Raw genomic sequence first — 21097 nt, 5'->3', positions numbered from 1 at the left:
GGCATTATTATTATTAATGAAACCACCATTAATCTCATCTTCTTTATGTGCTGTAATGATTTAAGCACTTTAGAAAGACCTCGTTTTTACTTTGGCTAATACTACCCCATTTTGCTTTAATGCACTTCCATTCTTCTGCATGCAACAATATTTTTGTGCGTACTTCAGTACAGAGCCTTGAAATGAATATCATTCTTGCCCTTTACATTCTCATTCTTTTTTTCAGAGGAATTACATATTGCCTGTTTGTGGAATACGTTTTAGCATCTCCAGCTCTCCTTGCCTTGTCATGCTTTCTAACTCTTACCCTCACCAGCTCCCTTAACTCCTAACTTGCTTACTTAAAATCTTTCCCCACTGAACAGCCAACCTATTGTTATCAGGACAGATCCGACACACTAACACTTGGCCCTCAGCGTTACTCTGTTTCTCCTAAAAGAAAATCTGGGTCTCCTGAGAACTGATTTATTTCTCCAACACTTTGATCTCAGTGCCTTATTCTCTGCAGCTCGCATTTTTGCAACGTCTATCGGCTCCAATGGACAAGACACCGAGTCTGCATTTTTCAGGGCTGATTAACAGGGGATGGGAGATGGGGGGGGGGGGGGGGCGATTAGAGACCTGCCCCAGGGTCCCTCCTGCTCTCGCCACCCCGGGAGGACACACCGGCGTCCTTGGTGGGCACCTGGGGCAGCCACCCAGTGCGCCCGCCTAGCTTAGGGAACGGCCCCGCCGGTGCCCCGGCCGGAAGGACCCTCCTCACCGCAGACCCCCTGTGCCCGGCGTCCCCTCTCTGTCCCCGCCACAAGCCGCCCCCGGCGGAGGCGACGGCCCGCGCTCTCCTCTCTCCCCTCCACTCCCTGTGGCGGCGGCTCAGTGCGCAGGCACGGAGCGGGAGCGAGCGGCGCTCCGGGCCGTACATAATACGTGGTGTCTGGGGCCGGCGCGGCGCACAACGAAGATGGGATCGGTGAGGGAGAGCCGCAGCTAGCGCCGCTGCGGTTGCTCAGCCGGCTGAGGGGAGCGACGGGAGGGACAGGTAACCCCGGCCCGCGGCGCCGGGCCTTTCCGCAAACTTCGGCTGCTCAGTTTGGCGGCGGGAAGGGGGGATCCTCACGGGAGGCTTACGGCACCGAGCTCCCCGTGGGGAAAGTGGCGGTGGGGCATCGGCCGCCCGGCGGAAGGAATGGGGAGCTGTGTGCACGGCGAGACCTGCGGGTTTCGTCCCCGGTCCGGGTGAGGGAGCATCCCGGGGGGGAGGCTGCTGCCGCCGGGGGCGAGGCTGCTGCCGCCGGGGGCGGATGCGCGCAGCGCTGCGCTAGGGGGCGCCGCGACCGGGCCGGCCTCTCTGCCCTCGGGGCCCCGGTCGCGGCGGCGGGCTGGAGGGTAAAGGGTGCTGGTGGGTAGCGGGGACCGGGGTACCCGCTGAAGTGCGGGCGCTGCGAGGTTCTTCCGCCTCACCCGGGAAACGGTTGATGGAGAGCGTGTCCCGCCCGGCCGGCGCAGCGTCCTGCGCTCCGGTCTGCGCGGCCTTTGGCGACGGCCGCTGCCCTCTCACCCCCTTTTCGGCCTTGTCCCCGCACAGGGGAGGCCCCGCTGGCTCCCCCGTGCACGGCAGCGGCGCAGGAGTCGCCCCGGAAGGCAGCCGGGCAGCCCCGGCGCCCTCGGGGAGCAGCGGCAGCAGCTCGTCCCTCTCCCCCAGCCCCGGCGAGGCCGGAGCCGCAGGCACAAGAAGGCTCGCTTCGGCCGTGATGGACGCAGCTCAGCCTGAGCACGCCCTGGCCCAGCGTTTGGCCTGGGGAGGTTCTGGAGGCTGGTGTGACAGGGGTCTGAGGTATCAAAAGGGCCATCTCGGAGGCTGCGGTCAAAGGGAGGTTATTTATTCCAGTGTTCAGTCTTCCAGGGAACTTGCTTTTGGTAGGAAACACGGCCCTCACAGAAGGGTCCAAGTGTGTAAATCTGGAGAGGGGCACTTCACCTATGCAAACCCATCAGCGTCTGTGGCTTACATCTAGTGCTGTGTGTTGCAGAGCAAAGGCACATCCTCGTTTGCTTCGTCCTGCCTTTCAGATGTCAATTTCTTACATAGGTTTTAGGGCTTTTTAAAATGTGTCCAACCCTGCAATAAGAAAGCAAAGTAGTTGGGAAATGTATTGAGTGTTTTTTCTTAGAGCTTGCTCATCTTTTAATCTGCCTGATCACAAACCCAGTCACATCTCCCCAGATCAGTGGAGAATAGTAAAGCTCAAAGTAAACAGGACAAGCTTTTGCCATGGAAACAAAAGTTGCTAGGGGATGGATTGCTACTATGCAGTGGTGTGCTTTGAAGCTGTGATCATACATCCCACATGTTCCTAGGCACCTCGGGTTTAGGCACAGAAGAACTTTTAATGATTAAACCACTGGATGTGTGTTCTGATCTTGTGCGTTACATGGATTGGATAACTGTGACTCTCTGTTTAGCAAGTTGTCCAACATTTCAGCATTTAATTTCACAGCCATAAAGGTGAGACATGCAAATATAAATCAAACTTAAGAGATCGTAGTTACTGCAGTATTTATTCATCTGATGTAAGTTGATGGCTGTGACACGTGTTTCCTTCTTATTTATGGAGAACTGTTTACTCCCACCATAGTCTGACTGTGTCAGTTCCTCTGCCCCATCTGTAAGTAGCAAGAACACCAACATTATGTTTGCATTGCAGCTGAGAAGAGAGACCATCTTAGGCCAAATTACCAGGCTGCTTCTATGAGTCATATAGGGCTGGGAAGCTTTCTTCCCTTCTCTCTAGTGGACAAGATATTTTGCAAAAGATGGGAAATCACTTATAAGTGGAAGAGTCTGAGCATAAGGAAAATGTTCAGTAGGACTAATATACAATACTTGAGAAGAATTAGTGATCTTGGCAGGGCTCTTTTTTCCTTCCATTTTAGAAGGTCATACTATTTGATGCTGTCAAAAATCTTACACGCAAAAGGTCATTATTTTGGTTTTTATTCCATATCTCAGCTCTTATTTATCATTTTTCTCATATGCCTGACCAAATCCACCTATTAGCGTTTCAGATTGCTAAAGAATCTAGCTGTAATATAAGTGATTCCAGGCTTTTTTGGTTCCTATAGACAATTCTTCGTCAAACTGTTAGTAACAAAACACTCTTCTTTCTCTTGACTAAACCTACAGACAGTGCAGTGAATGCCAGATCATATTTATACAGTTTTCTGTCACATCACATCGAGGGGTTTTCAAATTGATTGCAATAACTACAGTTGCAATGTGCCTTATCTGATTTCTGAATTAACTAGAGAAGCTCTAAAATTATCTTCTGGTGGCAGCTGGCATAATGCAAGTGAGCTTCGACAGGCCACACTATCTGGTCATGTTATGTTGGTCCTCCCCTTTTTTTACCTTAGGGGAAAAAAAACTTCCTTTCTGCTCAAACAGACTCCAAAAGTAGAATTACTTTAAGTGTTTCCACACAAGACTTTAGGTTACATACTTATATCCATACCACTTCTTTTTTTAGTTTTGTACCTCAAAACATACCCATCAAGATTACTCATTCGTGAAGGGCAAAGGCCTGCAGGGCTGTGAAATTTGGAGGCCTTAGCTGCTGTGAGCACGTCAGACCTTCCTTCCTTCCCTTTAAGTAAAATTGCTGTGGCAATCAGATGAGCTGCTTAAAGCTGATATAATTTGAGCTGTGACATTCAGATGCAAGTACTGATTAACAGTGCCCTTTGGACTAAGACTTTCTGAACTTCTTCAAAGACAAATCAGTCAATTTAAGTAACATGGACCTGTTGCTCAAGTTTTTAGGGGCTAGTATTACTTTAATGAATTCCATAGCATCACACCTTTGAAGCAAGTTCACACCTGGGACCTGCGTAGTTAAATATAAATTTTGTGTGTTATGAGAACTTCCATGAAGTGGAAAGAGTGGGGAACATTGTTGGCAGTTTTCATAGCAGACAAAATTGTGATTTTATTAAAGTCAGCAGGAGTTGGGCATTGACTTCTCTAAGGGAGCAGCGGTGTGCCACAGGTTTAATATTTTAATTTCACTCCCTTCAGTGAGCAGGTTGGTGCTGTTATGGCATTCCATCTTTTTCATTTTTAATTATCCATATTTAAGTACAAGATATATACAGTTTCAGTCTGTCTGGGAGTTGTTTTGCCTCTGTTTCTCATGGCTATGAATGTTCTATCAGCATTTAGTCCTGCATTTCAAAAGCTTGGTAAAAAAAATATTGCAAAATCTTACCCAGTTCCTAGTTCTTCAGGTTGCAAACCCTAGCAAACTCATAGAAGCAGTCCGCATGAGAAGCAACGTGATCCCTTTGGGGTTGCTGGATTTTATTAGAATCGTAGAATAGTCAAGGTTGGAAAGGACCTTAAGATCGTCAAGTTCCAACCCCTCTGCCATAGGCAGGGACACCTCACACTAAACCATGTCACCCAGGGCTCTGTCCAACCTGGCGTTGAACACCGCCAGGGATGGAGCATTCACAACGTCCTTGTGAAACCCATTCCAGTGCCTCACCACCCTAACAGTAAAGAACTTCTTCCATATATCCAATCTGAACTTCCCCTGTTTAACTTTTAACCCATTACCCCTTGTCCTATCACTACAGTCCCTAATGAAAGAATCCCTCCCCAGCATCCCTATATGCCCCCTTCAGATGCTGGAAGGCTGCTATGAGGTCTCCACGCAGCCTTCTCTTCTCCAGGCTGAACAGCCCCAACTTTCTCAGCCTGTCTTCATACGGGAGGTGCTCCAGTCCCCTGATCATCCTCATGGCCCTCCTCTGGACTTGTTCCAACAGTTCCATGTCCTTTTTATGTTGAGGACACTAGAAGTGCACCCAATACTCCAGGTGAGGTCTCACGATAGCAGAGTAAAAGGGCAGGATCACCTCCTTTGACCTGCTGGTCATGCTCCTTTTGATGCAGCCCAGGATACAGTTGGCTTTCAGGGCTGCGAACACACACTGAAGCCGGCTCATGTTCATTTTCTCATTGACCAAGAGAACACCCCCAAGTCCTTCTCTGCAGGGCTGCGCTGAATCTCTTCTCTGCCTGGCCTGTAGCTGTGCCTGGGATTGCTCTGTAGGACCTTACTTGATATATTCTGCTTTTCTCGGTCTGCACGGAAATGTAGTAGCATGCTGGTACAAAAGATGGGGAGTGGGCACCCTGCATATGGGAGGCAGTGTTCCCTTCAGCACCTTCAGGCTGTGCTGTGCCAAGACACTGAGTGCCTTGGGTTCTCTTAAGCTGTATCACTACATGCAACTTTACCAGGCCCATTTTTTTGTTTGGAAAAACATTAAGGAAATGTCTCTCCTGGGATGCTTTTCTTTGTGTCAGCTGGAGAGTTTCTAGTTTTTCTTTCCTGCCACATCACTATTAATCTGTTTTGCATGAAACATCTCATTGCAGGTAGGAAGGATGAGCTCCTATGCTGACATCTGTGGGTCCAAGCATGCGCAGGGCAGCACTGAGGGAGGGTACCAACGATATGGAGTTCGGTCCTACCTGCATCAGTTCTATGAGGACTGCACGGCTTCGATTTGGGAGTATGAGGATGATTTTCAGATCCAGAGATCGCCTAGCAGGTGGAGCTCTATGTTCTGGAAGGTACTGAATGTTGCTGTTTACTGGCATTAGAAACTCACATTTCAGTATTTTCTCATGTAACTCATGAGTTAAGTTACATGGAAAAGTAACTAAGGCCTTCTGTTGCTCAGTTTTCTCTGAGATGATTGAGTTACAATCTCTCTGAAAGCAGGGCGCTCTTACCAAGGTGAGTCAATTTCCAAGGGAGTTCTAAGGTCTTTGGATCCTCTAATTTCTGTGTCACAAGGAGCCATATTACTGAAACATCACAGTGTTGCCTGGGAAACTCCACACATAGCTTGAAAGTGTAGTTTACCTTTGCTCTGCACCCACAATAGTCTTGCCAAACTATTGGGAGTAGGACTGGTAGGTTAACAGCAGTAACTCTAGGACTGCTTGACTTGGGGATCAAGAAAACTGCAGGGTCTCTGTTAAGGTCAGGGAACTTGACAGAACTGGAGAACATCAGAGGCTGGAAGGGGCCCATGAGGCCATCTAATTCAACCCCTCTGCTCTGATGGTAGGGGCATTCTGTGCAAACAAGATTTTGCACTTACACTTGAATTGTGCTAGAAATAGTCTATGATCTATTCATAGCAATAGCAACTTCCTTCTAATCTCTGCGAAGGAATTTCATGGTGTAAAAGCAAGTGGTGAATATGACACTATATGACTATCAGCAAGGATTGAAATGTTGGTCCTAACCACCACCTAAAGCTAAAGAAATAAATCTGTCACACAGCACCGGGCTTAAACTGTGATCCTGTCTCTGATAGGGCCTTTGGACGTGAAATGCTCTTTGGATGTATAAATGCATGTTCCATTGTTTCCAGAAATGTAAATGCTGAATTAAAGTTGTAATAAGACAGTTTCTCCGTATATTCTAGTCTTGGTAGTGTCACATAATGACCTGAAAGAAAAATATCATCCTTCTCCTAGAAGAGAAAACTCTACCTGCAAGACACTGTGAAAGCTAGATGCCCTCTAGGACCACTTACCCATAAAAAACTGGAAATGCATATTAATTTGTTTTGTTTCTTTGTTTTCCAGGTCGGACTCATCTCTGGGACGGCTTTTATGCTCATAGGTTTAACGGTTCTTGTGGTGGGTTTTCTTGTGCCACCAAAAATTGAAGCTCTTGGGAAAGATGATTTTGTTGTGGTAGATACCCGTGCCATTCAGTTTAATGGGTCCCTTGATATATGCAAGCTGGCAGGAGCAATCGTGTTTTGCATTGGAGGGTCCAGCGTGGCAGTGTGTCTGCTGATGTCTGCTTTTGCTAAAAGTTACTCCAAAGAAGAAAAGTACCTCCAGCAGAGATTCAAAGAGAGAATAGCTGATATAAAAGCCCATGCAAACCCAGTCACAAAAGCTCCAGCACCGGGCGAATCAAAGATACCTGTCACTTTGTCCAAAGTTCAAAATGTCCAACCTCTATCTGAAACCTGACCCTTCCCTTAGGTTTTGTTTCTCACCTGTAGGTCACTTCAACTGGAAAATATCAGCCATTGTTGGCATACGTGCTAGTCGATTACAACATCCAGTGCTCTGCTATACAAACACACAGCTGAGAGGGAAGCTGCTCCAATACAAATTTAGGATTGGGAAAAGGGAAATGATGTGATTAGATCTGTGACCAATATATTCACAGGGTATTTGAACATTTTAATCTGTGTTGAACCAGTAAGTCCTTGCAACGATGATTAGGTGTTTTGGTTATCAGATTGCATCCCTGGAAAACATAGGGTGCATTTATGACAGCTGTACCAAGAACACCCCACATCCCACTATTTCAAGTTTAGATGAGCTGGCTTTTTGTTTAATTTTCTTCTTGCCAGTAAAATACTGTTTAGTCTTACCGTTAACTCCTGGTAGTGCTGTCTGGGAAGCAAAGATTCTGCCCTTGTAATTTGCACTTGTCCTCCTGTCACATTCTACAGCCTGCATCAAAGTAACACTGCACAGGTAAAACATACATGGCAGTGAGTGCCCTTAATTTGATCCTGGTGCATCTCACTTTCTAGTAATATTACTTTCTGGGAAGGGCAAGTTATGCTTGATCCCAAGTTACAGTTAACCTGTGCGTAGCTGCCACTTCTGTCTTGTTTATTGCCATATTAACAAAAACAAATAGAAGGAATTCATATGGAAGGAGGAATATGTACTTGTGTATCTTTGGTTTGATATTGTTTCATTGTGTTGTGTTATGTTTGAAGCTCATACGATGTTTTCTTTTCGGATGGGTATGGATTACTAAACATGGTTTGGCATGCCCAGGCCTCATATTCTGTCAGTACATTGATGACATAACATAAGTTAGATGACCTTAACACACTTATCTAAAGGCATTTTGAAATGCTGTTTATATTTTTATAGAGGATAGAAAAAGTTATGCTTAACCAGATAAATTTGTGTAAATGCTAACTTGAAGACTTGTCCTTTCATGGAAGACCCTCAATTATTTTCCCACCCAGGGCAATTATTTCACTGTCTTAATCTATGGATTTAAATTAAACCGTATAAAGAAAGATGTGACATTTGTACTCTCTGACAATATGTGCCACCTTATAGTTCTGTCTATTTTTTGACTGGATTGAATAAAACTCTCGGCGTGAGCCAGTGATGGATTTTGTGAAAAGTCTCTTTCTTATCAAACAGGTTTCTCTATAAATTTAATAAGATATTTTGAAAGGAGAAATCAGTAGTTGAAACTCAGATTCTCTTAATGCAGGCTGTGTTTTCAGCTTTCATAGGTGAGGAAATAGCATTGATGCTGAATCAAAAAGACTCCAGTGCACTAACAACAGGTTCATGGTAACAACTGTGCTCTTTCCCTTCCTCTTTCCGACAGTTTGTGGGCTGTGACTTGGTTCATACTTCCACACCTTAAATAGACCAGAACATACATGCTTGGGGAGTTTCAGCTCAATCTGCAGTGATTATCGTGGCTGACAGCAGCAGAAGTAAAATTTTCTTCTTCAAAGAAAGTGCCTGTCTTAGCAGCTCAATGGGAACGTACAGGCATTAGCACTGGAGAGAGGGACAATCAAGAGCTTGTCACATGCACATGATTACAGAGAATGAAACAAAGTGAGTTTTGAGGCATCCAACAACTCACTGGCACCCATATGTTAGGAGTGCAAAAGCACATTGCACCTGATACTTAAAAATATTACTGTAATCTCGGGGGAGAAGCAGATCAAGCAGTGCTAAACAGGAAAAGATGAGGAGATGGGTAAGTTAGGAGCTCTGCAATATTCACAGAGCAAGCCAGGAAGAAGAGGGGTGGTGGGTAATGATTCCTCACAAGGCACATGGCAGGGCTGGGACACAGGGGACAGGTTGTCGCTGCTGCCATTCGTTAGTTATTCCAGGCAGAGAGTCCTCAGAACTTGCTTTTCAGTCTGAGAGGATTTGGGTTTACTGTGATGAGCTTTCATGGCTGCCTGGCTATCGGTGTGTGGGCAGCAGAGTCAAGCTGCCCTGACCTTTCCAATGGAGAGCTTTCAATTAAAGACTGTGCATGGCGGAAATGTGACATTTTCAGTTCTACAGTGAAGTTCACTGAAGGAGATGAGAGTGCTGGCTCCTGTAGCTATTACTGACTCCCTTCACCTACCTTTTCTTAACACCACTGGAAGTTTGAATGAAAATGCTGCTGGAAAAGAAAGGGTTTGTTTACCCAAAGTAACTATATGGGTATACAGTCCTTCTTAAAACATACCCCACAGGTAGATGCACACATGCAAGCATCACTGTATTTTTGTCTAGAGGATGGCTGGCCTAATAGAGCTGATGCAAGCCAGGCACTCTGTCACATTGTGCATCGCTCCTGCACAACTGAACATGCTTTGGCAGTATGAGAGAGGATGAGTCATGGCATGGCATTACCCAGGTGTTAGGGGAAAAAAACCCTCGAGGAACTTACTGAAGCTTGCTGGGATAGGAAATGTGTTTGGAATTTAGCAGCAGCAGCAAAGCCGGTAACGCTGTCGTGGCTAACATTGCCACACGTTTCATCTCACTAAATCTTGTTTCGGTTGCTTAGAGCTTTTCCACAATAGAGACCTCCAGAGGCTGCAGTCCTTCACAGCAGAGAATCAGTGCCTCACAGGGCTTTTGCAGAAATACTAAGCAGAAAATTACTCTGTTGCTATTAAGAAGCTGGAAAGATTAAGACATTGTAGAAACATTTTCAAGATCCATTCACTTGTAGTGTTTTAACACCTTCATCCTTTGGTGCAGGAACTGAAACATCAGCAGAAGAGCAGCAGAGACGTGCTTTTTGCTGTTCTCATTGAAAGAGCCTATGGTACAGCCTCCAGCTGGGGAGCAGTGAGGGGCAGTCAAGATCCCCAGGTACTTTCCAGTGAAGCTGAGGGCAATCTGTCCCTGCATATATCAGTCCCCTACCATGCATCTTTTTCCTCTTGCAGTGCATGTTCCACTCCAGGACTGCCCGTGACTTCACCTCCCAGGACAGACTGCCATCACCTTTCCAAAGAGAACAAAATAAAATACAGCTTAAGGACCCAAGCTGTTCTTTTTCCAGCCTTCTGACCTTCCTGCTCAAAAGTCTCTAATTTTCTTCACATTCACCTTATTTCTTTTCCCTCTTCTAGTCTTTTTTTGGCTTAAAATTACAATGCAACCCCTCTTAGCCCAACACCATTTTCTCTGCAACTCTGGTAAAAGAAATCACATTGTTAGTCAAAGTGGTAATCACCAATTTCATTTCGGTGGATAGACGTTCTTCTGAAGGTTAGGTCTGCTTCCCCCACCACACTGTACAGATAAGGCTTCTCTTCAGCATCTGTTCTGTCCTTCCCCCTCCAGGCTGTCTTGACGCCTTTATTTTCCATTTGTTTCCAGTGCACAGCGAATCACAGGCAAAGGCACAGATGCAGAAACATTCCCTCCTCCCAAGCTGCCTATAAGCAGATTTAATTCCCAGTTTCTGCCACAGCCTCAGCCTGCCATTTCCACATATGAGAGTTCTAATCATGCACGAGTGCAAGCAAACAGCTCTTCATGAAAGCAGCAGCAGTGTGGGGAAGGCTGCAGCATCCTCATCAGCGGCCATCAGAGAGAGGTTCAGTAGGGTGACAGCAGCAGCAGAATCTGAACACCATTGAGGCTGTTTAGCCCTCAAGAACATGAGATCCAAGGGAGGCAACAAAAGACTGCAAGTACCTTATTTGGGTGCACTTTGCCAGCAGCTTTCTATCAAAGGGCTAATAGCAGAATAAATTCGGAAAAATAAAGGAATTAGCACTTTGGCTCATTCAGCACTGACCGGTCATTCTGCCATTACATAGCAGGCTGCCCTCTCATCTCACTGTATGTTAGGGATAGAGGGACAGTATTATGCTTGCCAAGCAGACTTTGGAGGCATAGCCTCACTCCCTCCTCATCCCACCACTTCCACAGCTGACAACTGGGATCTCCACAGAACATTATCCTGCACTGGTCATTTGGGGTTCATGCCTATGTGCCACTTACGGAAATGATGTTTGAGTTTTGCCAGGTCATCCCTGTGGCACAATGTGTCCCTGAGGAATATCACAGCAAATGGGAAGACCCACATAGTCTCCTACTATTTCTATTACTTTGAGACCGTGTATGCTCCTTCTGGAGCCTTCTGATCTGTGGGCAAACAATCCATCCACCCCCTGATTTTTATTCAGCTCTTATCTGGATGAGTGGCAGACCACACAGTGAGCGTTTCCTGCATTAGTTCACTTGATATAGATTAAGCAGGGCAAAGCTCAGTTTCGCTGTCAGATAATTTACAGAGGGATTAGCATGAAAATAATCCCTGCATATTAACACTAGGTCAGGCAAATACTTCTAACATCCCTGTAGACAGAAGAGACAGCATCAAGTAACTTATTGTTTTGTCTAATCATTTGCAGCTGTTTTTTGAAGGCCCGCTTTTTACATAATTTACCACTCGCAGGCTTTTGCAAATAAAGACAGGAGATCGCTTCTAAACACTTGCTAATAAGCCAGTCAGTTTAACTATGTACTAGATATGCTGCTCCAGCAATTTCAGCCTCAAGCCTTACAGCTTCAGGCTGTTGCCTAGCTAGAGACACCCCACAGCCTGAGGCTAGGAGGATGTGTTCTTCAGCAGGAGAACACATAGAATGACTTCGTTTCCCTGCTTATTCTCACCTAATGACTTCAGCATCTGCTGCCCTTTCTCTCCCTGGCACCATAAGGAACTTCCAGCCCTGACATTTCCTTCCTAAGCCTCCCTGTCTGTTTTCAGGAGAGCAGCAGGGGTGAGGTGAGAGGGACCCCTGCCCCAGGCATGTCTTGGAGTGGGTGCAAAATGAGCCTGCCTGACATGGTGACACAGGGGAGGCAGCACAGACAGGAGGGAGATAAAGAGGGCAGAGGCAAGCAGGAAGGAATAGCCAGGAGAGAGCTGGCGAAACACAGCATTTCAAGCATCAATATTGGTCATTGTCAATGAATATCAGATGAGACAATGAGTGAATATTGAAAGCACAGAAAATCTTGCTGCAGGTCTAAAACCTGTGACCAGAACAACACAAGTACAGTGGCTGGAATCTTTGTGGAAGCAGACATTTAAACCAAACCAAACCGACAAACAAAAAAACCCCAACCAAACAAAACCAACAAAAGCAAAACAAATTAACTTTTAACATCAATATTCTGTCCACCACAGATGGCTGGAGGATCTTTATTGTTGGACAAGTGCATTGTCTCCAGTGTAAGGACACACTTTGCCTAAGGTATGATGGGAAAGCATCATCCAGATCACACAGTTTGTCTGCCTGAACCAATGGCATAAACCAGAGGCCTCAGCTCAAAAGTAGCTCCAGAGCTGATAGCCAGACGGTTTCCTCTCTACAGATGCATTTATGGCATCTATGTTAAGGTGACTTTGGCCCCTAATTGGTATGCTGCCAAGCCTATTCATACAGGTTTTGTGCAGCAACCCAGCAGGCAGGCACACATAAGGCAGTTCCCAAACCACTCTCCAAGAGCAGTGTAGACCAGGACAAAGAGTCCTCACCTTCAAAACACTCAGCTGTGAATCATGAAGATGTTGGTTTGGAAGAAACCCAAAGCATACACAAAGGTATCTCCAGATCTGCTCTGCAAGGAGGCTGCTGGCTGCTTCTTTTGCATGTCACACCTGCATTCAAGGCATCAAAGACTACAATCTGCATTCCATGTGTAAGGGAATTTATATAGCACAGGCTCATTGATTATAAGCAGAGGTGAGCAGAAAAAATGGACAGAGCTGCTGGGAGCATCATGTGCCAGGGAAATGAGCCATGGGTGGATGGAGCTGAATACCCAGAGAATCACGTGCTGTTGAGTGCCTGACACACCACTCCTTTTGGCACAGGAGCCCTGAAAGGGCTTTTTATTTGAAAGTCCTTTTTATTTGCTGGTGGAAGGAACGTGCTTCCAGAGAAACAGGCATCTGTCAGAAAGAGGTGGCAAACACCTCGCACACCAGCCAAACACCCACCCACCCGCAGAAGCCAAGTCAGGGGCCCTTAGCAGTGCCATAGTTCTCCCTGCTGTGGAGCAGCAGCAGTACCTCTGCCTGTGCATAGGTGTTAGTAAGTGAAAAAAGCCTGGCACCAATATTAAGGCCTTTAAGATGAACTACCCACCCATCCCCAAAATCCCCTCTGACTCAGTTTGGCCACAGAAACTAACACTGCCAGGGAAAGGCTCTAATTCCCATAAGCAGGCACAGTGCTACCACAGCAGATGGTTGCCTCCCTTCACACACAGGACCATCTGCAATCACCAGATGTGTTTGAGGGCAAGGCCCCCAGCCAGAAGCACCCAAGAGGTGTAGCTACCCTATCTTCCTTGTCATGGGATATGCTACTTATAACCACATGGTCAGGACGCTTTGAAGGATGAACCCTTCAGTCTTCTTGAACTTGGCCTTGTGTTGCATGAAAAAGAGAAATAGCCTTCATCCACTTCTGTTTCTCTACAGAGGGAGATTACTTTTAAACAGTGGATACAAATCGTAACTCTTGGCTTACTAAGTAAACTCCTGTTTGGTGCTAACTGAGGGGGCAGTGGGAGCAATAAAGGAAAGGCAGGGGAAGGTGTAAAGCTTGGGTTTCTCAGAGGATGTCAGCCTTCCACCAACAATTTGTAAGGGAGAAAAAACATGCCATATAGGCATGAGTTTTGGCAACAGCATTTCTCACAGCTAAACTAGAAGAAGCAAACACAGCAGAGAAACAGAATGATACAGAGATGGTGTGCACTAATAGAAACACAACAGTAAAGTATCTCTGAGGTAGAGGAGCTTAAATCAAATCTCTAGTCAAATCAGAAGTCCTTCCCAACTAAAACAGAAAAGTCCACAGATCCCTGAGGTCTGAAGACACTTTACTTTCTCAAGAGCAGGAGAGGCCACTCACCCCTGTGAGCACAAAGGCAAAAGGATGGTACCCACCCCCTTAGAACTTGCTAATTAAATAGGGAACAACGTTTTGGACACAACTCAAGTATGGAACAATATGGGAAAAGTAAATGCTTTCAAAAGGGATTTTGCAGAGAGAGTTTGAATTTGACACACACGTGCATCAGTGCCAGCACAAAGGCTGTGATCCACAACATGAGGGTAAGCATCCAGGAAAATACTACTTACAGAAGAGAGGCCTGTTTTTTACAATGAAATGCATGGACAATAGTCAGAGAGTTCACAGCATAAATTGTATACATAAATCCTCTGCCTTTGAAAATCCATTAACCATAATCATGAGTCTACATGTTCTTGACATACAGAACTGTGAATCATTTTATAGAGAATTAGATTCCTTCTAGATTACACCAAACAAGAGATTTTGAAACCATTTTAGGATTAGAGAGTAGAAGCTTTCAACTAATAACACCTGTATTTTGAATAAATTTTGGTGGCATTTGGAACAAGGGAAAAGTATAGCTGAATGAGGGATTAATTTATAAAATCACGAATAATAGAGCTGTAGATGACTGCAAGAAATAATATTAACATTTAAAGGCATTCTTAGTAACCGCATAGGTTATTGGAAGTCTGCCTACTGTTTCCAAATACCCCTTCGTTTAAATCAGATGTTCCCAGCACTGTAGCTGGTACTAAAGACCTTTGAGAGTTTTGGTATCACATGCCATAGTAAAGACTTGCACTTTCTTGAATTTTCCAAATCCTGTCCACTGCTTTATGACCAACATAGCTCACACTCAGTTCTAGGCTACTATTTCTGTTTTACTTCAGGGCTCCAATTCTGAGCTTGGCTCAGAAAAGCACCGAAATATGCAATAACTTAAAAAGACATGTCACCCTTTTTATGAGGTTAGTTATGACTAGATTTAGCTATGTTTCCTTGTATAATTATAACAAATTTCAGCTACAATCAATAACATTTTCTCCCATCACTAACAATATAACAAGTTTAGATTATAGCATATGCACATTATTCATGTGTGCCGTATGTGTGGACACACAGCGAATGCATTGTTAGAGTGTTCACACACATGCCTGTAAGTTAATGCATACAAATATGCACATTCACAATAATCTAAAGATAGTGGACAACTTCATTACCTATTGCCATCTGTAAAGCACTTCTTTTGATTAAAATTTAAATTGAAGGCTATCGACCACCCAAAACCACACATCTTTGAGCTGCATCCCATCAAATAATTCTGATTGCTACTACTTAATAAATACACCCTTCCTCAAGATATTTGTACTTGTATTTATTATCTAATGTTTATTTTAATGTACCTTTTGGATAGTCAATCAAAGTACTCAAGCAACAATTCCTTCCCTGTATTTTCAAGTAATCGGAACACTTACTCTTTTTCTTCTATGCACACAATTATTTTTCTTTACTCCAGATGAGACTGAGCAGGAATTGTATTTTCTTTATTTTTACCCATCTCTGTCTGGAAACTAACTTTATTTTGACTCTGATATGTTAAAGCACCAAAGCATTAGATAAAATTCAATGAAAACTGCAGTCCCAGGGGATTTAAGTATATGCTTTAACGCTTTACTGAAATTAGGCATTTCAGCAGGGAGTTATCTAGAAGTTCTGGTAGTTTCTCTAGTTTTGCCAGTGAAGAGATAAAACTCACATTACTTGCTCAGTACCAGCTCAACAGTATACACATAACAGTAATCCAGTCCTAACCTGAACTGTGTCATTAAAAATGAGTGGCCAATTTAACTGTGCTGTTATTCTTAGATTTGTAACTTAGATTTATATCTATGTAATAAGTAAATTATCAGCGTATTTCCTTTCACAGTTGCAACATGAAAACTACAAAATCTGAATTTTTTTGGAAAGTTCTAGTTATGAGAGAATCCTATCAGCTGCAAAATCACTATGTGAATAAAGCCAGTCACCCAAAGATAGACTTAGCATAAACAGGTCTTGATATGAGACGAAACACAAAAATGTCTGCATGATAGTTCTCTTTAATAGCAAAAAAAAAAAAAATCAAAACGAGAAAACAAGTCATAAAAAAACCCTCAGAAATGTTGATATAAGCTTAATAAAATAACATTATATAAGCTTAACAAAATAATGTATTTCTCATGTAAAACTGAGTTAAGGCATCACACACAGAAAATGAAAACAGAAAAACTATTAGCAAAACCACCTGTATCTTAGAATCATAGAATGGTTTTGGCTGGAAAGGACTTTAAGATCTTCTAGTTCCAACCCCCCTGCCACAGGCAGGGAAGCCGCACACAAAGCCGCGTCACCCAAGACTCCGTACAACCTGGCTTTGGACACCACCAGGAATGGAGCATTCGCAACTTCCGTGGGCAACCCATTCCAGTGCCTCACCACCCTCACAGGAAAGAATTTCCCCCTTATATCCAACTTATAGCTAAACTTCCCCTGTTTAACTTTTAACCCATTACCCCTTGTCCTGTCACTACAGTCCCTAATGAAGAGTCCCTCCCCAGCATCCTTATAGGCCCCCTTCAGATACTGGAAGGCTGCTATGAAGTCTCCACGCAGCCTTCTCTTCTCCAGGCTGAACAGCCCTAACTTTCTCAGCCTATCTTCATACAGGAGGTGCTCCAGTCCCCTGATCATCCTCATGGCCCTCCTCTGGACTTGTTCCAACAGTTCCATGTCATTTTTATGTTGAGGACACCAGAACTGCACGCAATACTCCAGGTGAGGTCTCAGAAGAGCAGAGTAGAGGGGCAGGATCACCTCCTTCGAACTGCTGGTCACGCTCCTTTTGATGCAGCCCAGGATACAGTTGGCTTTCTGGGCTGCAAGCGCACACTGAAGCCGGCTCATGTTCATATTCTCATCGACCAACACCCCCAAGTCCTTCTCCGCAGGGCTGCTCTGAATCTCTTCTCTGCCCAGCCTGTAGCTGTGCCTGGGATTGCTCCGACCCAGGTGTAGGACCTTGCACTTGCCATGGTTAAACTTCATGAGGTTGGCATCAGCCCACTTCACAAGCGTGTCAAGGTCCCTCAGGATGGCATTCCTTCCCTCCAGCGTATCAACCGAACCACACAGCTTGGTGTCATCGGCAAACTTGCTGAGGGCGCACTCAATCCCACTGTCCATGTCAGCGACAATGATGTTGAACAAGACCGGTCCCAACACCGATCCCTGAGGGACACCACTTGTTACTGGTCTCCAGCCGGACATTGAGCCATTGACCACAACTCTTTGTGTGCGGCCATCCAGCCAGTTCTTTATCCACCAAGTGGTCCATCCATCAAATTGATGTCTCTCCAATTTAGAGACAAGGAAGTCGTGTGGGACAGTGTTGAACACTTTACACAAGTCCAGGTAGATGACATCAACTGCTCTATCGCTGTCCATCAGTTCTGTAGCCCCATCATAGAAGGCCACCAAATTGGCAGTTAGGATTTCCCCTTAGTGAAGCCATGCTGGCTGTCACCAAACACCTTGTTGTTTTTCATGTGCCTTAGCATGCCTTCCAGGAGAATCTGCTCCAAGATTTTGCGAGGCACAGAGGAGAGACTGACTGGTCTGTAATTCCCCGGGTCATCCATCTTCCCCTTCTTGAAAATGGGGGTTATATTTCCCTTTTTCCAGTCGTCGGGAGCTTCACCTCACTGCCACATTTTTTCAAATATGGACAGTAGCTTAGCAACTTCATTTGCCAGCTCTTTCAGGACCCATGGATGGATTTCATCAGGTCCCATGGACTTGACACATTCAGATTCTTAAGATGATCTCAAACCTGATCCTCTCCTACAGTGAGCCTAAGGTCTTCATTCTCACAGTCCCTGCATCTGCCTTCCAAGACTTCTTGCTTAATTTCTTTTTTAACATCAGCATTGTTTTTTATGGATAAACTATTTTTTCTATATAAAAGAACCTGATACAAGATTCATGTTGTCAGTGTTGTAAAGGTGAACAATAAAATCGTTATATCTCTATTTCTAGAAGTCTGATTTGCTGTTACAAAGAAATATATATTTTCTTTCTTACAAAAAAACAGAGGGGAAAATATTTTAAAAGCTGAATAATACTCATAGGGATTTCATGTTCCCATTAAAGAAAACAATCCAATTATACTTCCCTAGAATTTAGTTTCCGCTTTTATATTACTCTTATTGATATCTGTAAGACTTTTAAGCATGGAAGACACTGAACTCTTGGGGAAAAGGGAAGAAATGACAGAAACTGTTGGCAGACAGAATAAATAGAAATCAAAAGGAGAAAAGAATCATCATACAAATCCATCAGTTTCTTCAAAATATTGTTTCTAGGTACAACATTTTGAGGCAAATGTTCTCAAAATTAAGTATCTCCATCAGATATTTTTGGGTGTTGAATTAACTTCAAATTTCTGAGGATGAAGAACATCTCAGAGGTTGCTGATGTCTTAATCTGCAATAAAATGACAAGTACAGTCCTGTATTTGCTACACCATTAACTGCTAGTGAAAAGACCATTCAGAGTAATGTCAGTACAAGATTAATGTTGTCTTGATTCAGCAACGCATTTAAGACCATGCTTACTCATGAATAGCTAATAAGCATATGAGCTATTCAGCTTAAAGTGAGCAGAGATGCAGCATTAGTCATTCTCCTAGGTCAGCTTTACACAGAAATTTCAGCAGGTAAATTCTCCTAAACTCCCTGAGGAGACAGAGCTGCCTTCTCTGACTGGTTAAGTATTGTTTGAGAGCTTTTAATGCTACTGCACATTATTATTCCAGTACAGGATCAGCTATAAAGGTACATAGGGATTTCTCTCATTTTTCCTTACTAGAACATACAATTATTTTATCCCTAATGTTTATGGAGTTTTTCTGAGGTGTTGGTTGGGCTGATTGCTTAACTTTAAATGTCTTCTTAAACCCCTGTGAAATCAAGATATTTGAGCATAGGCTTAACTGCTGTATCAAATATCAGACGCATGCACACTTGCTTAAGATTTTGACTAAGCTAGGAGCTTATTTTGAACTGATCACAAACATAATATTCCTCTAGATCTTACTCAGACAGTTCAACAAAGGAGACACGAATCACAGACAGTTCAGAGATGCCACTGGGCAAACTTTTCTAACCCTGTTCCTATTGTTTTTGACATATTCTTTTATACTTACATTGCCAATACTTAGAAACATGCTGAAGGACCTCTATGTGTTTCTAGTCCATTGGAAAAATATATTCAATAGTTATTGGAAATATATTCAACTTTTTCTACTGAAAAAGAGAAGATGTGTGGATGAATTTCAGTTATGAAGAGTAGTTCTTCACATTCCTCAAAGTGCTTCAAGTTCAATTTGTTCATAAATGTAATTTTTGTCTTAATGGCATGAAATCAACAAAAATGACATTTAGCTTCTCATAGTAATAATTTATCAGCATTAATGATATGGAAACTCACTATTTCTTTTGTATAATTAATGAAATTATGCTCAGGGCTGCATTTCTATGAAATACAAATTATCCCCATTGCTAACAGAGAAACAATAAGAGTAACAGAATTGGTGTCATTAAGAGAACTAATACTGTGGATCAATGCTTTATTTACTAATGCAAATTAAGCCACAGCCGATAAGGAGCCAGCTTACTCCAAAAGATGATGACACACTTCCAACCATTAAGACTACATAAAGGATTCATAAATGCAGCAATTGTTGCCAATTTTTACAGAAAACTGGAGGGCTCATCCTAATGTATTTCATATTTAAATGGCTCCATTGATAGGAATGGTTTCATGGTTAATTTCAGTCTGAATTCAGGCCTATTCTACTTTTTTCCCTTTAATAAATTAAGTTTCACACAGTACTGGATTACAAATCTACTGAAACTCAATTTTAAACTAATCTGCTAAATACTCTTTCTCTACTTTTTTTTCCCCACTATGGTAACAACTCACTGTTTAGTAAACTGGTCCAGGACAATCAACATTCATGTTGTAAATGAAAACAAGCGGCAGTACTGTGGGCTGTCTACATACATTCATAGTGCTAAATATGAGCTATTTATTTTAGAATGTAAAAACTAACAATTCTAACTAATATATTAAAAATCCACTATTTAGTAACATTAGGACTGACACCTCATTAGAGTACACCAGTTTTTATGGGCATAAATCCATTAACTGAAGAACATATTCTAATTATATCTTAATGTTATGCCTGGAAAACATACATTTCTGGAATTCTAAAGGAGAAACTACGTATGTCCTCATTAAAGGTAAAAAATGTTTCTCTTTTCTGAACGAATGTGCAAAAAAAAGTTTTGATATTGAATTAGGGTGGTGGACTTTCCCTTTTTCTGGAACAGTGTCATTTTTTGTAGTTATTCTATTACTGTTAGCCATCTTATACCACAGAACAGTTAATTTATTTCTAACACTACTATACAGTACGCTTGTATTTCCTCCCTCCATTTGGAAAATCTCACCCTAAAAATAGTTCTATGTTCTTCCAGTAGCTATTAATGTTTGTTTTCTAAATCAGTCCATATGGCATCACTATTTCAAGACTCGGTATGTGGGAACTATCTTTCCATTACAAGTTATCAATTACGAAAAATAGCATGCTTTATATTTAAAGTACTATAATCTTTCAATTTTGTTCATTACATTTTTTTCTATCTATGCAACTGCAGTCATTGCTCTGGTCTGTTTCCTTCACTTTCCTGTGGGCTGGTGATTGTCACCCTTGGAGCTGTGGATGTTTTTTCAAGATGGGAATCGACCTACAGAAAAAGGAAAAGTACTGTTAACTTCACGAGGTAACAAAGATTTCACTTCATTTCAGTCTAGTGCTAGCACCTCATACTAAAGTTTCCACAAGGTATCAACGTGAAAAAAATGTTTTCTGAGAATGATCACATTAACATTTTTATTTACCTTACACATATATACCTTCCAAAGGATAAATTACTCAGATTAGAGGTTCCCCAAGTTCTTTCATCAAATATCAGTTACCCACATACCCACTTGA

The 21097-nt window shown here is 43.3% G+C and overlaps 2 protein-coding genes and 1 long non-coding RNA gene across 4 annotated transcripts in view; 1 reads left to right on the top strand and 2 right to left on the bottom strand.

Annotated features, from left to right (window-relative positions):
* The first annotated feature begins 775 nt into the window (after positions 1-775).
* On the top strand, positions 776-8247 carry NRSN1 (neurensin 1). The gene is made up of 3 exons (XM_061346390.1): positions 776-1039; positions 5444-5641; positions 6671-8247. The coding sequence occupies exons 2-3, from the start codon at positions 5453-5455 to the stop codon at positions 7067-7069; spliced, it is 588 nt and encodes a 195-aa protein (XP_061202374.1). The 5' UTR covers positions 776-1039; positions 5444-5452; the 3' UTR covers positions 7070-8247.
* LOC133208491 (uncharacterized) lies at positions 1860-2122 on the bottom strand. Its single transcript, XR_009724381.1, has 2 exons — positions 2010-2122; positions 1860-1932 (listed from the first exon to the last, which is right to left on the bottom strand). It is a non-coding gene; the product is annotated as an uncharacterized LOC133208491 (long non-coding RNA).
* Positions 8248-18974: 10727 nt separating the features above from the next.
* The window catches only part of DCDC2 (doublecortin domain containing 2), a 55973-nt gene continuing 53850 nt past the window's right edge, over positions 18975-21097 (bottom strand). For both annotated transcript variants that reach the window (XM_061346388.1, XM_061346387.1), the window contains one exon: positions 18975-20849. In XM_061346388.1, coding sequence (XP_061202372.1) covers positions 20760-20849 — 90 coding nt within the window. In that variant the 3' untranslated portion in view covers positions 18975-20759. The remainder of the gene's footprint in view (positions 20850-21097) is intronic.

This window comes from Neopsephotus bourkii, unplaced genomic scaffold (genome assembly GCF_033783945.1).
Source record: "Neopsephotus bourkii isolate Nb327-2 ecotype Australia unplaced genomic scaffold, CSIRO-AGI_Nbou_v1 NB_272, whole genome shotgun sequence".
Lineage (NCBI taxonomy): Eukaryota > Metazoa > Chordata > Aves > Psittaciformes > Psittacidae > Neopsephotus > Neopsephotus bourkii.
Note: the sequence above shows the minus strand (reverse complement) of the source record. Positions and strands in the feature narration are given on the sequence as shown.